This window comes from Oncorhynchus kisutch, unplaced genomic scaffold (assembly GCF_002021735.2).
Source record: "Oncorhynchus kisutch isolate 150728-3 unplaced genomic scaffold, Okis_V2 scaffold3931, whole genome shotgun sequence".
Taxonomy (NCBI): Eukaryota; Metazoa; Chordata; class Actinopteri; order Salmoniformes; family Salmonidae; genus Oncorhynchus; species Oncorhynchus kisutch.
The window spans coordinates 185278-205540 of record NW_022265876.1 but is presented as its reverse complement, the minus strand read 5'-3'; the positions used below and the strand labels follow the sequence as shown (position 1 = coordinate 205540).

General features: G+C 41.4%; 1 protein-coding gene and 1 non-coding gene across 2 annotated transcripts; both read left to right on the top strand.

Annotated features, from left to right (window-relative positions):
• Positions 1 to 675: 675 nt before the first annotated feature.
• LOC109902312 (zinc finger protein 883-like) lies at positions 676 to 11249 on the top strand. Its single transcript, XM_031821232.1, has 2 exons — positions 676 to 1421; positions 9915 to 11249. Exons 1-2 carry the CDS (start codon positions 893 to 895, stop codon positions 11027 to 11029), a joined length of 1644 nt encoding a protein of 547 aa, XP_031677092.1. The 5' UTR covers positions 676 to 892; the 3' UTR covers positions 11030 to 11249.
• Positions 11250 to 18153: 6904 nt separating this feature from the next.
• trnal-aag (transfer RNA leucine (anticodon AAG)) lies at positions 18154 to 18235 on the top strand. The gene has a single exon. It is a non-coding gene; the product is annotated as a tRNA-Leu (tRNA).
• Positions 18236 to 20263: the final 2028 nt, after the last annotated feature.

The window sequence follows — 20263 nt, the reverse complement described above, 5'->3', positions numbered from 1 at the left end:
CTACAGATGTTTCTAAATTAACTATCTAGACTACTCACTGTACTACAGATGTTTCTAAATTAGCTATCTAGACTACTCACTGTACTACAGATGTTTCTAAATTAGCTATCTAGACTACTCACTGTACTACAGATGTTTCTAAATTAACTATCTAGGCTACTCACCGTACTATAGGCTACAGGTGTTTCTAAGTTAGCTATCTAGACCACTCACTGTACTATAAGCTACAGATTTGAGTCACCACTAAAATAGTTATTAATGTTATTGAGTAGGCCTACATCTTTGTTTAATCTAACAATAAAACAACTTATTATTTTTGTAAGAAATGTAAAGGCTTTTTACAATAAATTTGACTGAAGTAGAAGCTCATCTTTTCTTCTCATATTTATTGTCTGCAGTTGTCTTGATGTCCTTTGTATGTTTGATATGTTTGTACACACACAGAGCAGAAAACAACATTTCATGAAAAAAGTAATTATCTTATATTGTGATGAGGAAAGTATTGGCTGTAAAGGGTTAGAGAAAATGTATTTTCTCATTTTGATATTATTATTATTTGCCAGAATAAATGTCGTGAATAACTGCTTTACCAACTCCAGTCAGCAGATGGCGATGTGAGTCTTTCAGTTGATTTTTTGTTGTTGTACATAATCTAGTGGACGGGACGGGACTCTACCCTAAAAACAAAATGGCAACTTAGTCAGCCACCTCGGTAGCTTACTAGCCAACAATAAACTGATGCATTGAAACTCCTTTGACAATGTGTATATTAATCTGTGTTTTTAACACAATTTAAACGTAATATGCTTGTTAAATGTACTACATTGTTAAGATTGATACTGAGCCTAGCACTAGGCTAGTCACTAATGCTAGCTAGCTAACATCCCTGACCATGAGCTCGCTAAACTCCCCCTCTACTAAAGAAGCGGAGGTCTGCTGGACGGAGAAAGAAGCTCTGGGGCTGAACATTATCGTGGAAGAAGAAGAAGAGGAGGATGTTACAGTGAAAGAAGAGAAAGAACCGTTTGGAATGAAAGAGGAAGAGGGAATAGAGTATGTAACAGTGGAAGAGGAGGAGGTAGAAACTTTCAGAATTAAAGAGGAGGAAGTTACAGTGAAAGAAGAGAAAGAACCGTTTGGAGTGGAAGAGGGGGTAGAGGCTGTCACAGTGGAAGAGGAGGAGATAGAAGCTTTCAAAATGGAAGAGGAGGATATCATATTGAAAGAGGAGGCTGTTACATTGGAAGAAGAGAAAAAACCGTTTGGAGTGGAAGAGGGGGTAGAGGCTGTCACAGTGGAAGAGGAGGAGATTGAAGCTTTCAAAATGGAAGAGGAGGCTCCCTCAATAAAAAAGGAGGACATTTTGGGAGTGAAAGAAAAGGAAGAAATTGGGGAGGAGACTGAAGACCTGATTAACACCAGTGAGTATGGTCTTTGAAACAGGGGCACAAACTCAGGCAGTTGTTGAACCAATGTGTGGTTTTTAAAGGGGCATTCTAATGAAGTACTACACATTAATATGTTGTTCAGTACTCTAGGAAATATTAAAGGATTATCTGTGATTGGTACATGCATTTTTTTACTTTAAATTAATGATATGATACAATATTCTTTATTGTCCATTTTACATGGAAATTCATTTAGGTACACAAACACAATACACTAGAAAACATTCAGTATGGAAAACTGGAAAGTTAGTACATAAGTCACACATTTCTTTGGCCTACTGTCTGACCGTGCATTGGGCCTTCTTCTGTCCTACTGTTCAGCGGCCTGATGGGCCTTTACCTGTCCTACTGTTCAGCGGCCTGTTTGTTGACAGGAAGATAGACTGGTAGACTGAGTTCTGTTAGTTATTCTACATTGTAGAATAATAGTAAAGCCATCAACACTATGAAATAACACGTGGAATCATGTAGTAACCTAAAAACTGTTAATCAAATGAAAATATCTTTGAGATTCTTCAAAGTAGCCAGCCTTTGCCCTGATGACAGTTTTGCATTCTCTCAACCAGCTTCATGAGGTAGTCACCTGGAATGCTTTTCCAACAGTCTTGATGGAGTTCGCACGTGCTGAGCACTTCTTGGCTGCTTTTCCTTCACTCTGCGGACCATTTCAATTGGGTCAAGGTCGGGTCATTGTGGAGGCCAGGTCATCTAGTTCCGCTAAGCACAAACCAAATCAGATTTGTGAACATGGTCCCTAGCTGTGTGTTGCCGCTCTCCATGTTGTCTGTTGTCTGTAGCTTGTGAGGTGTGGAAACACTTTGTTGCTTTTATGAATTTTGTCTTGCTGCTTTTTGTTTTATGTTGCTCTGTCTGTATGCTATGTCTTGCTTGTCCTATGTTGCTATGTCTTGCTTGTTCTATGTTGCTATTGTCTATATTGTAATTGTTTTTAATAACCTGCCCAGGGACTGCGGTTGAAAATTAGCCGGTTGGCTAAAACCGGCACTTTTACTGAAATGTTGATTAATGTGCAGTGTCCCTGTAAAAATAAAAATCAACTCAACTCAAATGGGATGGCGTGTCACTGCAGAATACTGTGGTAGCCATGCTGGTTAAGTGTGCCTTGAATTGTAAATAAATCACAGTGTCACCAGCGAAGAACCATCGCACCACCTCCATGCTTTACAGTGAGAACTACACATGCAGAGATCATCCTTTCACCTACTCTGCGTCTCACAGTGGTTGGAATAAAAAAAAAAACATTTGGACTGATCAGACCAAAGGACAGATTTCCACCGGTCTAATGTCCATTGCTCGTGTTTCTTGGCCCAAGCAAGTCTCTTCTTATTATTGGTGTCCTTTAGTAGTGGTTTCTTTGCAGTGATTCATGCATGTCTCCTCTGAACAGTTGATGTTGAGATGTGTCTGTTACTTGAACTCTGTGAAACATGTATTTGGACTTCAATCGGAGGCTGGTAACTCTAATGAACTTATCCTCTGCAGTAGAGGTGAGGTAACTCTAATGAACTTATCCTCTGCAGTAGAGGTAACTCTAATGAACTTATCCTCTGCAGTAGAGGTAACTCTAATGAACTTATCCTCTGCAGTAGAGGTAACTCTAATGAACTTATCCTCTGCAGTAGAGGTAACTCTAATGAACTTATCCTCTGCAGTAGAGGTAACTCTAATGAACTTATCCTCTGCAGTAGAGGTAACTCTAATGAACTTATCCTCTGCAGTAGAGGTAACTCTAATGAACTTATCCTCTGCAGTAGAGGTAACTCTAATGAACTTATCCTCTGCAGTAGAGGTAACTCTAATGAACTTATCCTCTGCAGTAGAGGTAACTCTAATGAACTTATCCTCTGCAGTAGAGGTAACTCTAATGAACTTATCCTCTTCAGTAGAGGTAACTCTAATGAACTTATCCTCTGCAGTAGAGGTAACTCTAATGAACTTATCCTCTGCAGTAGAGGTAACTCTAATGAACTTATCCTCTGCAGTAGAGGTAACTCTAATGAACTTATCCTCTGCAGTAGAGGTAACTCTAATGAACTTATCCTCTGCAGTAGAGGTAACTCTAATGAACTTATCCTCTGCAGTAGAGGTAACTCTAATGAACTTATCCTCTGCAGTAGAGGTAACTCTAATGAACTTATCCTCTGCAGTAGAGGTAACTCTAATGAACTTATCCTCTGCAGTAGAGGTAACTCTAATGAACTTATCCTCTGCAGTAGAGGTAACTCTAATGAACTTATCCTCTGCAGTAGAGGTAACTCTAATGAACTTATCCTCTGCAGTAGAGGTAACTCTAATGAACTTATCCTCTGCAGTAGAGGTAACTCTAATGAACTTATCCTCTGCAGTAGAGGTAACTCTGATGAACTTATCCTCTGCAGTAGAGGTAACTCTAATGAACTTATCCTCTTCAGTAGAGGTAACTCTAATGAACTTATCCTCTGCAGTAGAGGTAACTCTAATGAACTTATCCTCTGCAGTAGAGGTAACTCTAATGAACTTATCCTCTTCAGTAGAGGTAACTCTAATGAACTTATCCTCTGCAGTAGAGGTAACTCTAATGAACTTATCCTCTGCAGTAGAGGTAACTCTAATGAACTTATCCTCTGCAGTAGAGGTAACTCTAATGAACTTATCCTCTGCAGTAGAGGTAACTCTAATGAACTTATCCTCTGCAGTAGAGGTAACTCTAATGAACTTATCCTCTGCAGTAGAGGTAACTCTAATGAACTTATCCTCTGCAGTAGAGGTAACTCTAATGAACTAATCCTCTGCTGTAGAGGTAACTCTAATGAACTTATCCTCTGCAGTAGAGGTAACGCTAACTTATCCTCTGCAGTAGAGGCAACTCTAATTAACTTATCCTCTGCAGTAGAGGTAACTCTAATGAACTTATCCTCTGCAGTAGAGGTAACTCTAATGAACTTATCCTCTGCAGTAGAGGTAACTCTAATGAACTTATCCTCTGCAGTAGAGGTAACTCTAATGAACTTATCCTCTGCAGTAGAGGTAACTCTAATGAACTTATCCTCTGCAGTAGAGGTAACTCTAATGAACTTATCCTCTGCAGTAGAGGTAACTCTAATGAACTTATCCTCTGCAGTAGAGGTAACTCTAATGAACTTATCCTCTGCAGTAGAGGTAACTCTAATGAACTTATCCTCTGCAGTAGAGGTAACTCTAATGAACTTATCCTCTGCAGTAGAGGTAACTCTAATGAACTTATCCTCTTCAGTAGAGGTAACTCTAATGAACTTATCCTCTGCAGTAGAGGTAACTCTAATGAACTTATCCTCTGCAGTAGAGGTAACTCTAATGAACTTATCCTCTGCAGTAGAGGTAACTCTAATGAACTTATCCTCTGCAGTAGAGGTAACTCTAATGAACTTATCCTCTGCAGTAGAGGTAACTCTAATGAACTTATCCTCTGCAGTAGAGGTAACTCTAATGAACTTATCCTCTGCAGTAGAGGTAACTCTAATGAACTTATCCTCTGCAGTAGAGGTAACTCTAATGAACTTATCCTCTGCAGTAGAGGTAACGCTAACTTATCCTCTGCAGTAGAGGTAACGCTAACTTATCCTCTGCAGTAGAGGTAACTCTAATGAACTTATCCTCTGCAGTAGAGGTAACTCTAATGAACTTATCCTCTGCAGTAGAGGTAACTCTGGGTCTTCCTTTCCTGTGGCGGTCCTCATGAGAGCCTGTTTCATCATAGCGCTTGATATTTTTTGCGACTGCACTTGGAAGAAGTTCTTGAAATTGTACACATTGACTGACCTTCATGTCGTAAAGTAATGATGTTGTTTCTCTTTGCTTATTTGAGCAATTATTGCCATAATATGGACTTGGTCTTTTACAAAATAGGGCTCTTCTGTGTACCCCCCCTACCTTGTTACAACACAACTGATTGGCTCAAACATTAAGAAGGAAAGAAATTTCACAAATGAACTTTTAACAAGGCACACCAGTTAATTGAAATGCATTCCAGGTGACTACCTCATGAAGTTGGTTGAGAGAATGCCAAGAGTGTGCAAAGCTGTCAAGGCAAAGGGTGGCTACTTTGAATCTCAAATATTAAATATATTTTGATTTGTTTAACATATTATTTTTTGGGGGGGGGGTTACTACATGATTCCATATATGTTATTTCATAGATTTGACGTCTTCACTATTATTCTACAATGTAGAAAATTGTATAAATAAAAACCCTTGAATGATACTGTATATTTTACATATATTTTAATATATATATATATATATATATTAAAATATATCACAACATTTTTATGTATTTCTATATATTATTTTTATTTTTCTGGTTGCATGTACAGGCCGTCAAATCAAAGGCGCTCCTCCTAAAGTTGTTTTTGACAAAAAAGGAAAAGGTATCAGTTTGTCACTGTGAGGTAAAAATGAGTAATGACATGTTCAGCTTTGAATCCCTGCCGTGATTTAGTGCTTACAAACTAGGGCTTATCGCAATATTTTTTTTCCATGGTAAAAATTAAAACACGAAGCTGACTTAACTCTTCGGTCCTTTAAAAAACCTGCTCTTTGTAAAAATATTGTGTGCTATAGCCATCATTTGGGCTGTTTTCCCAAAAAAAAAAAAATGTTACAGCCGTTTGGTGTTTTGCCACGATACTATCGTCCCTGGCCTGTTCCAAACCGTTTGGTGTTTTGCCACGATACTATCGTCCCTGGCCTGTTCCAAACCGTTTGGTGTTTTGCCACGATACTATCGTCCCTGGCCTGTTCCAAACCGTTTGGTGTTTTGACCCGATACTATCGTCCCTGGCCTGTTCCAAACCGTTTGGTGTTTTGCCACGATACTATCGTCCCTGGCCTGTTCCAAACCGTCTGGTGTTTTGCCACGATACTATCATCCCTGGCCTGTTCCAAACCGTTTGGTGTTTTGACACGATACTATCGTCCCTGGCCTGTTCCAAACCGTTTGGTGTTTTGCCACGATACTATCGTCCCTGGCCTGTTCCAAACCGTCTGGTGTTTTGCCACGATACTATCGTCCCTGGCCTGTTCCAAACCGTTTGGTGTTTTGACACGATACTATCGTCCCTGGCCTGTTCCAAACCGTTTGGTGTTTTGACACGATACTATCGTCCCTGGCCTGTTCCAAACCGTTTGGTGTTTTGCCACGATACTATCGTCCCTGGCCTGTTCCAAACCGTTTGGTGTTTTGCCACGATACTATCGTCCCTGGCCTGTTCCAAACCGTTTGGTGTTTTGCCACGATACTATCGTCCCTGGCCTGTTCCAAACCGTTTGGTGTTTTGCCACGATACTATCGTCCCTGGCCTGTTCCAAACCGTTTGGTGTTTTGCCACGATACTATCGTCCCTGGCCTGTTCCAAACCGTTTGAAACATTCTGTGTTTGAGCTACAGACTCCTTTTTTGTCCCCCATTGATTTGTCCGTTTCTTCTGCGTCTGCCGATACCAACCATTAGTCTGTGTGATTAATGATATTGAATCAAATGTTATTGGTCATATACACAGGGTTAGCAGATGTTATTTTGATTGTAGCGAAATGCTGGTGCATCTAGTTCTGACAGTGCGGAAATATCTACATGTAATCTAACAATTCCACAACTACTACCTAATACGCACAAATCTAAGTAAAGGAATGGAAAATAATATATACGTATATATACGGATGAGCGATGACAGAGCAGCATAGGCAAGATGCAATACATGACAAACAACATGACTAGCAATATGACAAACAACATGACTAGCATCATGACAAGCAACATGACTAGCAACATGACAAACAACATGACTATCACATGACTAGCAACATGATGAGCAACATGACAAACAACATGACTAGTAACATGACTAGCATCATGACTAGCAACATGACTAGCATCATGACAAACAACATGACTATCAACATGACTATCAACATGACAAACAACATGACTAGCAACATGACTAGCAACATGACTAGCATCATGACTATCAACATGACTATCAACATGACTATCAACATGACTAGCACATGACCTGCAACATGACTGTCAACATGACTAGCAACATGACAAACAACATGACTTTCGACATGACTAGCATCATGACTATCAACATGACTAGCATCATGACAAACAACATGACTAGCAACACGACTAGCACATGACTAGCAACATGACTAGCACGTGACTAGCATCATGACTAGCATCATGACTAGCAACATGACTAGCAACATGACTATCAACATGACAAACAACATGACGAGCATCTTGACAAGCAACATGACTAGCAACATGACTAGCAACATGACTAGCAACATGACTAGCAACATGACTAGCATCATGACTAGCAACATGACTAGCACATGACTATCAACATGACTAGCACATGACTAGCAACATGACTAGCACATGACTATCAACATGACTAGCACATGACTAGCAACATGACTAGCAACATGACTAGCATCATGACTAGCAACATGACTAGCACATGACTATCAACATGACTATCAGATGACTATCACATGACTAGCAACCTGACTCAACATGATGAGCAACATGACAAACAACATGACTAGCAACATGACTAGCAACATGACTAGCAACATGACAAACAACATGACTTTCGACATGACTAGCAACATGACTTTCGACATGACTAGCATCATGACTATCAACATGACTAGCACATGACCTGCAACATGACTGTCAACATGACTAGCAACATGACAAACAACATGACTTTCGACATGACTAGCATCATGACTATCAACATGACTAGCATCATGACAAACATGACTAGCAACACGACTAGCACATGACTATCAACATGACTAGCAACATGACTAGCATGTGACTAGCATCATGACTAGCATCATGACTAGCAACATGACTATCAACATGACAAACAACATGACTAGCATCATGACTAGCATCATGACTATCACATGACTATCACATGACTAGCAACCTGACTAGCAACCTGACTCTCAACACGATGAGCAACATGACTAGCAACATGACTAGCATCATGACAAACAACATGACTAGCAACATGACTATCAACATGACTATCAACATGACTATCATCATGACTATCAACATGACTATCGACATGACTAGCAACATGACTATCAACATGACTAGCACATGACTGTCAACATGACTAGCAACATGACTAGCAACATGACTTTCAACATGACTAGCATCATGACTATAAACATGACTAGCATCATGACTAGCACATGACTATCAACATGACTATCAGATGACTATCACATGACTAGCAACCTGACTCAACATGATGAGCAACATGACTAGCAACATGACTAGCAACATGACTAGCAACATGACTAGCATCATGACTAGCAACATGACAAACAACATGACTTTCGATATGACTAGCAACATGACAAACAACATGACTAGCATCATGACTATCAACATGACTAGCACATGACCTGCAACATGACTGTCAACATGACTAGCAACATGACAAACAACATGACTTTCGACATGACTAGCAACATGACTAGCATCATGACTATCAACATGACTAGCATCATGACTAGCAACACGACTAGCACATGACTATCAACATGACTAGCAACATGACTAGCACGTGACTAGCATCATGACTAGCAACATGACTATCAACATGACTATCAACATGACTAGCATCATGACTAGCACATGACTAGCAACATGACTATCACATGACTATCACATGACTAGCAACCTGACTCTCAACACGATGAGCAACATGACTAGCAACATGACTAGCATCATGACAAACAACATGACTAGCAACATGACTAGCAACATGACTATCAACATGACTAGCATCATGACTATCAACATGACTATCAACATGACCTGCAACATGACTGTCAACATGACTAGCAACATGACAAACAACATGACTTTCGACATTACTAGCAACATGACTTTCAACATGACTAGCATCATGACTATCAACATGACTAGCATCATGACAAACAACATGACTAGCACGTGACTAGCATCATGACTAGCATCATGACTATCAACATGACTAGCAACATGACTAGCATCATGACAAACAACATGACTAGCACGTGACTAGCATCATGACTAGCATCATGACTATCAACATGACTAGCAACATGACTAGCACGTGACTAGCATCATGACTAGCATCATGACTATCAACATGACTAGCAACATGACTAGCACGTGACTAGCATCATGACTAGCATCATGACTAGCAACATGACTAGCAACATGACTAGCACATGAAGTATTCAACTGTCAAGTGTACACAAAGAAGGATGTATATGCATCCATACAACGGTCTCTTTCAACCTGCTCATAAATGTTATTTTATGTTTTATTATGGAAATGTTCTGAAAACGTTTTATCATGTGGCGGTTTCATTCAGGTCTCTGTTTAACGAAATACTCTGTCTTTGACAGGAGAGAGACCAGACTCTCCCTCTGACAAGAGTCCTTCAGGGGAAACAGACCCAGGGAAGAGGCCTTCAGGGGAACCAGACCCAGGGAGGAGACCTTCAAGGGAACCAGACTTGGGGAAGAGTCCTTCAGGGGAACCAGACTTAGGGAAGAGTCCTTCAGGGGAACCAGACTTAGGGAAGAGTCCTTCAGGCGAACCAGACTTAGGGAAGAGTCCTTCAGGGGAACCAGACCTAGAGACTGCCAAACCAGCAGGACGACACTGCTGCTCCCACTGTGGAAGGAAATTTACCAAGTTACACAACCTAAAAGAGCACGAGAGGACACACACAGGAGAAAAGCCTTTCCAATGTTCCCAGTGTGGAAAGAGTTTTAGCCGGTTAGACAGCCTGAAAATGCATGAAAGAATTCACTCTGGAGAGAAGCCTTACCAATGCTCCTATTGTGTAATGAGTTTTTCACGATCACAGGCCCTCAAAAGGCATGAGAGGACACACACAGGAGAAAAGCCTTTTCAATGCTCCCAGTGTGGAAATAGTTTTACCCTGTTGGCACACCTGAAATCACATGAGAGGACGCACACAGGAGAAAAGCCTTTCCAATGTTCCCAGTGTGGAAAGAGTTTTACCCGGTTAAGGACCCTAATTAGGCACCAAGGAATACACAACGAAGGAAGGAAGACCTTCCATTGCTCTCAGTGTGGAAAGAGTTTTACTGAGTTATGGGGTGTGAAAATACACGAGAGAATTCACTCTACACACAGAGGAGAAAGGCCTTTCCAATGCTCCCAATGTGGAAAGCGTTTTACCCAGTTAGGGAACCTGAATTTACATAAGATAATTCACTCTGGAGATAAGCCTTACCACTGCTCTCAGTGTGGAAAGAGCTTTATTCGGTCATGCCATCTCAAAGAGCATGAGAAAACACACACAGGGGAAAAGTCCTTCCAATGTTCCCAGTGTGGGAAGAGTTTTGCCCGGTTATGGAACCTAAAAGAGCATGAGAGGATACACACAGGAGAGAAGCCCTACCACTGCTCTCATTGTGGAAAGACCTTTTCCCGATTAAGGGAACTGAAATCCCATTACATTTCACACACTCTTATCCAGGGAGAATAACAATTGTTGAATTCACCTTAAGGTAGCTAGGTGAGACAACCACACATCACAGACATAGTAAGTACGTTTTCCCTTCATTAAATAGTTCTCAGTGAAGTCAGTGCTAGTAGGAAAAGACAAGTTCAGGTCAGATTTATTGAAAATACTCTTTGAAGAGGTAGGGTCATCGTAGTTTTCAAGGTTCGTTGTACATGAGAGAATAAAGAAGCTGTGTTCTGTCTCTTTTTTACTGAGAATTTGTGGTTTTGTTTATGCCGCATGAAATCAAAATTGTATGAATGAAATCATACAACAAAATGGCAACTTTTTGTTTTAAAATGTTCTAATGTGCATTTTATTTGAATTAATAACAATTCTTGTAATCTTGTAATTCCAAGATGGTGTAGCAGTGCAGACGTGGTTTGTCGTCCTCTCGTTTACTTTTGTATTTGGTCTTTTTTGTATATATTTTAATTTATTTTCAATCTTTTTTCCATTTTTAAATTAAATATACCTTCCGGTAACCAGCCTCACCCAATGTCATACGGATCTGCTATTTTTTAGGCCTTATAGCTAGAACTCCCATCAGAAGCTAACCAGCTAATTAGCTACTAGCTATTTAGTCATTGTTAGCGGCCTTTACCTTCTGCACCAGACACTTTTAGCCTGGATAATACTTGCCAGCCTGCCAGTATCGGACTGTTTCCTCCACTACAACACCGGATTCCTGCCGTAAACCCTGGACCATTACTCCTGATCATCACAGCTAGCTAGCTGCCACCGAGTGACCAGAGTGACCCAGCCCCGAAGCTAGCCCTGAGCCAGACCTCCCGGCCTACTCTGATCACTCGGCTACTCAGCCGATGACTCTACCCCAACACAGCTACAATCCACTACTCCACCGGATCCATACCGTAGGTTCTGGATATTTGCATCGGCTCATCGCTGCTACCGATTGGCTATAGTGGCTAACGCCCCTGCTCCGAAGCTAGCACCAGTTAGCCGCAAGCCAGGCCCATCTCCCGACTAGCAAACGAAATTACTACAACTACAATACTTCTTTCGCCATCTGGCCCGGACCCTTTGTCGACACGGCGCCCCGCCGTACCATCCACCGACATAACTCCATCCGCTGTGCCCTCAACCGGCCTTTGCCGGATGTCGGAGCAAACGCTTCTACTTACCCCGGCCTTCTAACTTTAAACGCCATGTCTCCCGCGTGCTAGCGTAGTAACGACTACCCGCGGCTTCCCTGTTCCATCTATTGCTGTTCAATGGACCCTATGATCACTGCTGGGCTGTTCATTAATCACGGTACTCCATTTTGTTTATTTGTTTGTTAACCGACCCTCTCTGGCCATTCATCGCCATTTTACCTGTTGTTGTCTTAGCTGATTAGCTGTTGTTGTCTTACATGCTGACCAGACCAGACACGTCGCGTGCGCGAGCGTCGCAAAACAAATTTAGAAATCCATGTTATTCAATTATTGCACCCACACTGCTCGCTCGCGCCAACGAGCGTCTGCGACGCCAAGGGCTGAAATAGAACTCCTTTCTATTTCTGACGCAGATCGCGCTGCAAGTCCTGCCTCTCCCATCTCCTCATTGGTTTATAGAAGCAGGTACCAACGTTCCATCTCCTCATTGGTTATACCCACGTGGGTGATTGAAAGATGAACTGTTTTGCTGGTCAAATATGAAAAAGCCTGGAAGGAGGAGAGGTGACTAGAAACGATTCGGATGGCCGTTTTATGTGTGGATTAATTGTCGGAGTAGATGACCTTATGCATTTCAGGTAAAATAACAACTCAATGTTTATATCCTAGGACAAATTAGCTAGCAAGTGCAAGCTTGTGTCCCCAAATTAATGTAATTGGTTCAGAGTTTGTTTTGATCATTTAACCTGCGTGTCGTTAGGGGTGCAAAATGTATGTACGATGGTGCACGCGCACAGCCGGTTTGGGTTCCGTGTTACCCGTTGTTGTCTTAGCTAGCTCTCCCAATCAACACCTGTGATTGCTTCATGCCTCGCTTTATGTCTCTCTCAAATTTCAATATGCCTTGTACACTGTTGTTTAGGATAGTTATCATTGTTTTAGTTTACTGCGGAGCCCCTAGTCCCACTCAACATGCCTCAGATACCTCCTTTGTCCCACCTCCCACACATGCGGTGACCTCACCCAGCATAACTAGCCCGTACAGTAAACTTGGTGCCTGGGTTTACCTCCACTGTACCCGCACCCCACCATACACCTGTCTGTACATTATGCCCTGAATCTATTCTACCACGCCCAGAAATCTGCTCCTTTTATTCTCTGTCCCCAACGCACTAGACGACCATTTCTTATAGCCTTTAGCCGTACCCTCATCCTACTCCTCCTCTGTTCCTCAGGTGATGTGGAGGCTAACCCAGGCCTTGCGTGTCCCCAGGCACTCTCATTTGTTGACTTCTGTAACCGAAAATGCCTTGGTTTCATGCATGTTAACATCAGAAGCCTCCTCCCTAAGTTTGTTTTACTCACTGCTTTAGCACACTCCGCCAACCCTGATGTCCTTGCCGTGTCTGAATCCTGGCTTAGGAAGGCCACCAAAAATTCTGAGATTTCCATACCCAGCTACAATATTTTCCATCAAGATCGAACTACCAAAGGGGGAGGAATTAGTCTGCAGAATTCTGTCTTACTTTCCAGGTCTGTGCCCAAACAGTTCGAGCTTCTAATTTTAAAAATGAATCTCTTCAGAAATAAGTCTCTCACTGTTGCCGCCTGTTATAGACCCCCCTCAGCTCCCAGCTGTGCCCTGGACACCATATGTGAATTGATTGCCCCCCATCTATCTTCAGAGTTAGTTCGATCTGTTAGGTGACCTGAACTGGGATATGCTTAATTAACACCCCGGCAGTCCTACAATCTAAGCTAGATGCCCTCAATCTCACACAAATTATCAAGGAACCCACCAGGTACAACCCTTAATCTGTAAACATGGGCACCCTGATAGATATTATCCTGACCAACTTGCCCTCTAAATACACCTCTGCTGTTTTCAATCAGGATCTCAGCGATCACTGCCTCATTGCCTGCATCCTCTATGGGTCCGCAGTCAAACAACCACCCCTCATCACTGTCAAACGCTCCCTAAAACATTTCTGCAAGCAGGCCTTTCTAATCGACCTGGCCCGGGTATCCTGGAAGGATATTGACCAAATCCCGTCAGTCAAGGGTGCCTGGTCGTTCTTTAAAAGTAATTTCCTCACCATCTTAAATAAGCATGCCCCTTTCAATAAATAAAAAAACTAAGAACAGATATAGCCCTTGGTTCACTCCAGACCTGACTGCCCTCGACCAGCACAAAAACACCCTGTGGCAGACTGCACTAGCATTGAATAGTCCCAGCGATATGCAACTTTTCAGGGAAGTCAGGAACCAATACACACAGTCAGTCAGGAAAACAAAAGCTAGCTTTTTCATAAAAGAAATTTGCATCCTGCAGCTCTAACTCCAAAAAGTTGTGGGACACTAAAGTTCATGGAGAATAAGAGCACCTCCTCCCCGCATGCTCACTGCACTGAGGCTAGGAAACACTGTCACCACCGATAAATCCACAATAATCGAGAATTTCAAGAAGCATTTCTCTACGGCTGGTCATGCTTTCCTCCTGGCTACCCCAACCCCGGCCAACAGCTCGACACCCCCCGCAGCTACTTCTTTGGACACTGTGTTAACAAACCTCCAAACGAGCTTCAATGCCATACAACACTCCTTCCGTGGCCTCCAACTGCTCTTAAATGCTAGTAAAACTAAATGCATGCTCTTCAACTGTTTGCTGCCCGCACCCACCCGCCCGACTAGCATCACTACTCTGGACGGTTCTGACTTAGAATATAGGGACAACTACAAACACCTAGGTGTCTGGCTAGACTGTAAACTCTCCTTCCAGACTCATATTAAACATCTCCAATCCAAAATTAAATCTAGAATCGGCTTCGTATTTCGCAACAAAGCCCCCTTCACTCACGCCGCCAAACATACCTTTGTTAAACTGACTATCCTACCGATCCTCGACTTTGGCGATGTCATTCACAAAATAGCTTCCAATACTCTACTCAGCAAACTGGATGCAGTCTATCACAGTGCCATCCGTTTTGTCACCAAAGCCCCTCATACCACCCACCACTGCAACCTGTATTGCCTCGTCGGCTGGCCCTCGCTACATATTTGTCGCCAGACCCACTGGCTCCAGGTCATCTATAATCTATGCTTTCCTTTCAGTTCTCTGCTGCCAATGACTGGAACGAATTGCAATAATCGCTGAAGCTGGAGACATATTTCCCTCACTAACTTTAAACATCAGCTATCTGAGCAGCTAACCGATCGCTGCAGCTGTACATAGTCCATCTGTATATAGCCCACCCAATCTGCCTACCTCATCCCCATATTGTTTTTATTTACTTTTCTGCTCTTTTGCATACCAGTATTTCTACTTGCACATCACCATCTGCTCATCTATCACTCCAGTGTTAATCTGCTAAATTGTAATTACTTCGCTACTATGGCCTATTTCTTGCCTTACCTCCTCATGCCATTTGCACGCACTGTATATAGACTTTATTTTTTTTCTTATATTGTGTTATTGACTGTATGCTTGTTTATTCCATGTGTAACTCTGTGTTGTTGTTTGTTGTGCACTGCTTTGCTTTATCTTGGCCAGGTCGCAGTTGTAAATGAGAACTTGTTCTCAACTGGCCTACCTGGTTAAATAAAGGTGAAATTTAAAAAATTTAAAATAAATCTTAAAAAACGCAGTTTCTTATAGGAATCTTATAGGAATGCTATAGTGCTTTTTCGTAAGGGGAGCCAGTTTGACTGTATGGAGTAGCTTACTTTCGATGAGCAAAGACTAAGACTGGTAGGTCTGGGATACCAGACTGCACTCTGGTCAAAGAGTGATGACAGATATCCCTTTTAAATTGAAAACAGTCTGATCTCCACAAAAGCCAAACTGAGAAATACATTTCGTTTTTTTATATTAACAAGTGGTTGCCATGGTGAATAATCCAATAATAATTGGTAGGACCCATGAAAGGAAACTCTAAATGAAAATACTGACAGATCAATAAAAATGGCCCTGTAGATCTAATCTAAATGATTCTAAATTCATATCTAAGGGTATTTAAACCGTTGCAGGTATTATAAATGAACAGTGTGTCAGTTTCCCAAAGCTTGGTGTTGACTATGAACTTTACTTAGTGAGGTAGCTGTGCTTTGTGGAAGAATGTCAGATGTAAATTATTGTCAACATTGAGTTGTTACTGGCTAGCTAGCTAGTTGGCTAGCTAACTGGATATAACAGGTAATGACGTTCGTTATCTTATTTGTGCTTAATTTTATTTGTTTGTTTACACAGATGACATCAGCCTTATATATATTTAAACTTCTGTTATGATTGGTGTTTATATATTGGAGAGTTGAGACCAAATCACGGACGCTGGACAGAGTGGATTTCAGTTGTAACAAAAGACAGTTTTAATGAGTCAAAGATATCTTGTCCCGCAGTTTTACGTGCACGGATCTAGTTCATATAACTCGGCAAGGAGTCAGGTGAAAAAGAGGCCTTATACATAGGTTACATTCATTTTTATACATAGAATAAAGTAGGTGGAGTCTTGTCGTTTTGGTCTTCTGACTGGTCACAAAGGGTTGGAGGCGGGCCTTGCTCTAGCCAGAGCGGGCCCCATTGATGCACCTCAAAGTCCTGTTCTGAACACCCGACCAGTAGAGGGGGTGAGATGTGTGTTTATACAAGGACACATTTGTGTGTCAGGAAATCTGACACAGGAGAGCAGAGGGGGTCAGTTTTATGGCTGGGTGTATGTGTTCATGCGATGGAATGTCTTTGTTTCCTGGGATCGGGAGACAACCAAGCTGAGGGGATCGTGTTAGGGGGGTAGTTTTATTGCTGGCTGTGTGAGCTAGTTCCTGTTTCAGCAAGGGTACGTAAGATGACTTGAGTCAGGCGGTTTAGCTTAGCGCTGTATCATATATGAGCTATGTGTATGAATATTTATATAACACTTGCTTGGCTAAATATAGCTAGCTAGTTGATTTGCTAGCTAGTTGGTTGGTTAGCTAGCTTATTTTTAAGCTAGCTAACCTTTATTTTGTAAATATTTTCTTAACTCCATTTCTTAAATTGCATTGTTGGTTAATGCCCCATCAGTCAGCTCTCTGTTTCCACTCTCTCAACGGAGCTGACCTGAACTGGCAGGTTTCACACCCCACATTTACATAGGGAGTAACGTGTCACATTTTCTGGACATTCCAGAAAAATGATATCTTCCTCTGAGAAAGTAAGGAGACAGCACCCAGTGTGGAATGATGTTTACCCGCTGACTAAACTAAATTCATTTAGATGTAAATGGGCAATAAAGTATCAATCATTTAAAAGTAAAAAAAATATATGTACCAATCACAGATTGCCCCTTTAACAATTCCTCCAGTACTGAACAATATATTTGAGTGCATAACTTTAGTAGAATGCCCCTATAAAACCGCACCTTAGCCTAGTTCAACAACTGCTGAGTTGTTTTTAGACAATACTCACTGGTGTTAATAAGAGCTTCTGTCTCCTCCTCTTTCACTCCCAGAACGGCTTCAACCTTCTCTTTTAATGAGACAGCCTCCTCTTCCTCCCCAAAAGGTTGCTCTTTCACTGAAACAGCCTCCTCTTCCTCCCTTTTCATTCTGAAAGCTTCTACCTCCTCTTCCACTGTGACAGCCTGTATCCCCTCTTCCTCTTTCACTCCTAAAGTTTCATTCTCTTCTTTCACTGTAACATCCTCCTCTTCCTCCTTTTTCATTCTGAAAAGCTTCTTCCTCTCCTTTCACTGTGATAACCTCCTCTTTTAAGTCAATGTTCAGCCCCTGAGCTTCTTTCTCCGTACAGCAGACCTCCTCACTTCGCCATCTGCTGGCTGCACTGGGTAACGCAAAGAGGATTCTGTCAAACAATATCACAAATCATTTCAGGTCGTTTTTTACCACACTTCTTATAAAAACACTATCACCCTCTACGAAGTTGGTTAAAAGAAATACGGAAACATCCGGTTTTCATGGATATAGATTATCTTTAACCCAATTACATGTATAGGTAGCGTGGCCGAGCGGTCTAAGGCGCTGGATTAAGGCTCCAGTCTCTTCGGAGGCGCGGGTTCGAATCCCGCCGCTGCCAGATATTTTGGCTCCCGAGCGTCGCAGCGGTCTAAGGCACTGCATCTCAGTGCGAGCACTGGTTCGATTCCAGGCTGTGATTGGGTCCCATAGAGTGTCGCACAATTAATCCAGCGACGTCCGGGTTTGTCAAGGGTTTTTGTAAAATAAGAATTTGGCTTGACTATAAAGTTATATAAAGGAAAATAAATGACTGAATTTCAAATTGATTACATGTAGATTTTTTTGTCACTGGTGTACACAGTGGTGGAAAAAGTACTCAATTGTCATACTTGAATAAAGGTAAAGATAACTTTATAGAAAATGACTCAAGTAAAAGTGAAAGACACCCAGTAAAATACTACTTGAGTAAACGTCTAAAAGTATCTGGTTTTAAATGTACTTGAGTATCGAAAGTGAATGGAATTGCTCAAATGTCCTTAAGTATCAGAAGTAAAAAGGGTAAACCATTTGAAATTAATATATTAATAAGCAAACCAGACGGCACAATTGTATTTTTTTATTGACGGATTGCCAGGGTCACACTCCAACACTCAGACATAATTTACAGATGAAGCGTTTGTGTTACGTGAGTCCGCCTGAGCAGAGGCAGTACGGATCACCAGGGATGTTCTCTGTTTAGTGAGTCCGCCTGAGCAGAGGCAGTACGGATCACCAGGGATGTTCTCTGTTTAGTGAGTCCGCCTGAGCAGAGGCAGTACGGATCACCAGGGATGTTCTCTGTTTAGTGAGTCCGCCTGAGCAGAGGCAGTACGGATCACCAGGGATGTTCTCTTGATAAGTGTGTGACTTGGACCATTTTCCTGTCATAATGTAACGAGTACTTTTGGGTGTCAGAGAAAATGTATGGAGTAAAAAAGTACATTATTGTCTTTATGAATGTAAGTGAAGTAAAATTAAAAGTTGGACAAAAATATAAATAGTAAAGTACAGAAACAACTACTTAATTTTTTACTGAAGTACATTACACCACTGCATACACACAATACCACAAAATACCACAAAATGTCAAAGGGGAATCATGTTTTCAACGTTTTTTTTAAAACAAATTAATTAAGAAATGAAAAGCTGAAATGTCTTTGAGTTTATAAGTATTCAACCCATTTGTTATGGCCTAAATAAGTTCAGGAGTAAACATGTGCTTTTTAATTAACAACTCACATCATTAGTTGCATGGACTCACTCTGTGTGCAATGATAGTGTTTAACATGACGACCTCATCTCCGTACCCCAGATATACTGTACAATTATCTGTATGTTCCCTCAGTCGAGAAGTGAATTTCAAACACAGATTCTACCACAAAGACCAGGGAAGTTTTCCAATGCCTCGCAAATAAGGGCACCTATTGGTAGATGAAGAAATATATATATATAATCCATTTTGAATTCAGGCTGTATCACAACAAAATGTGGAATAAGTCAAGGGGTATGAATACATTCTGAGGGCATTGTAGCTAGAGATAAATAATGATAATGAAATTATAACAAAATAATGAAACAATCCCTAGTAAGCTAATGTTTTGAGGGCATACTGACAGTATTATTTAACATTAATAGACTGGTTTTACGAACAGCTGGGAGAGTATGGAACGCCGTTTGGGTCTTTGGGTCTTCAAACACCCAAACGGCGTTCCATAAGAGAGAGCACGAGGAGGGCCCGTGTCATGCAGGTTCAGGTAGCCTCTACAGGACAGTTGTATATTATTTAAAACATGTAATCAATTGGTAGCTGATTAGGCATTATTGCCACCAGGCAGCAGTCTAACAATTGCAGCATTGCGACAGCATGTGTAGCTTCGTGAAATGTTAGGCCTAACATGAGAAAATGACGACCAAATAGAGGCCTACCAATAAACCGTTATTCATTAGCTAAAGAAAAGCTATACATACCCAGAAACCCTATCACCGATTAATTAGGCATGTAGCCAATTAGACACGTCACTATTTCAACACGATTGACAGCGATCGGTTTGTGAGATGGCTGTCTGGCTGAAATATTGGATTTTATTTTAGAGCGGGGGCCCAAACT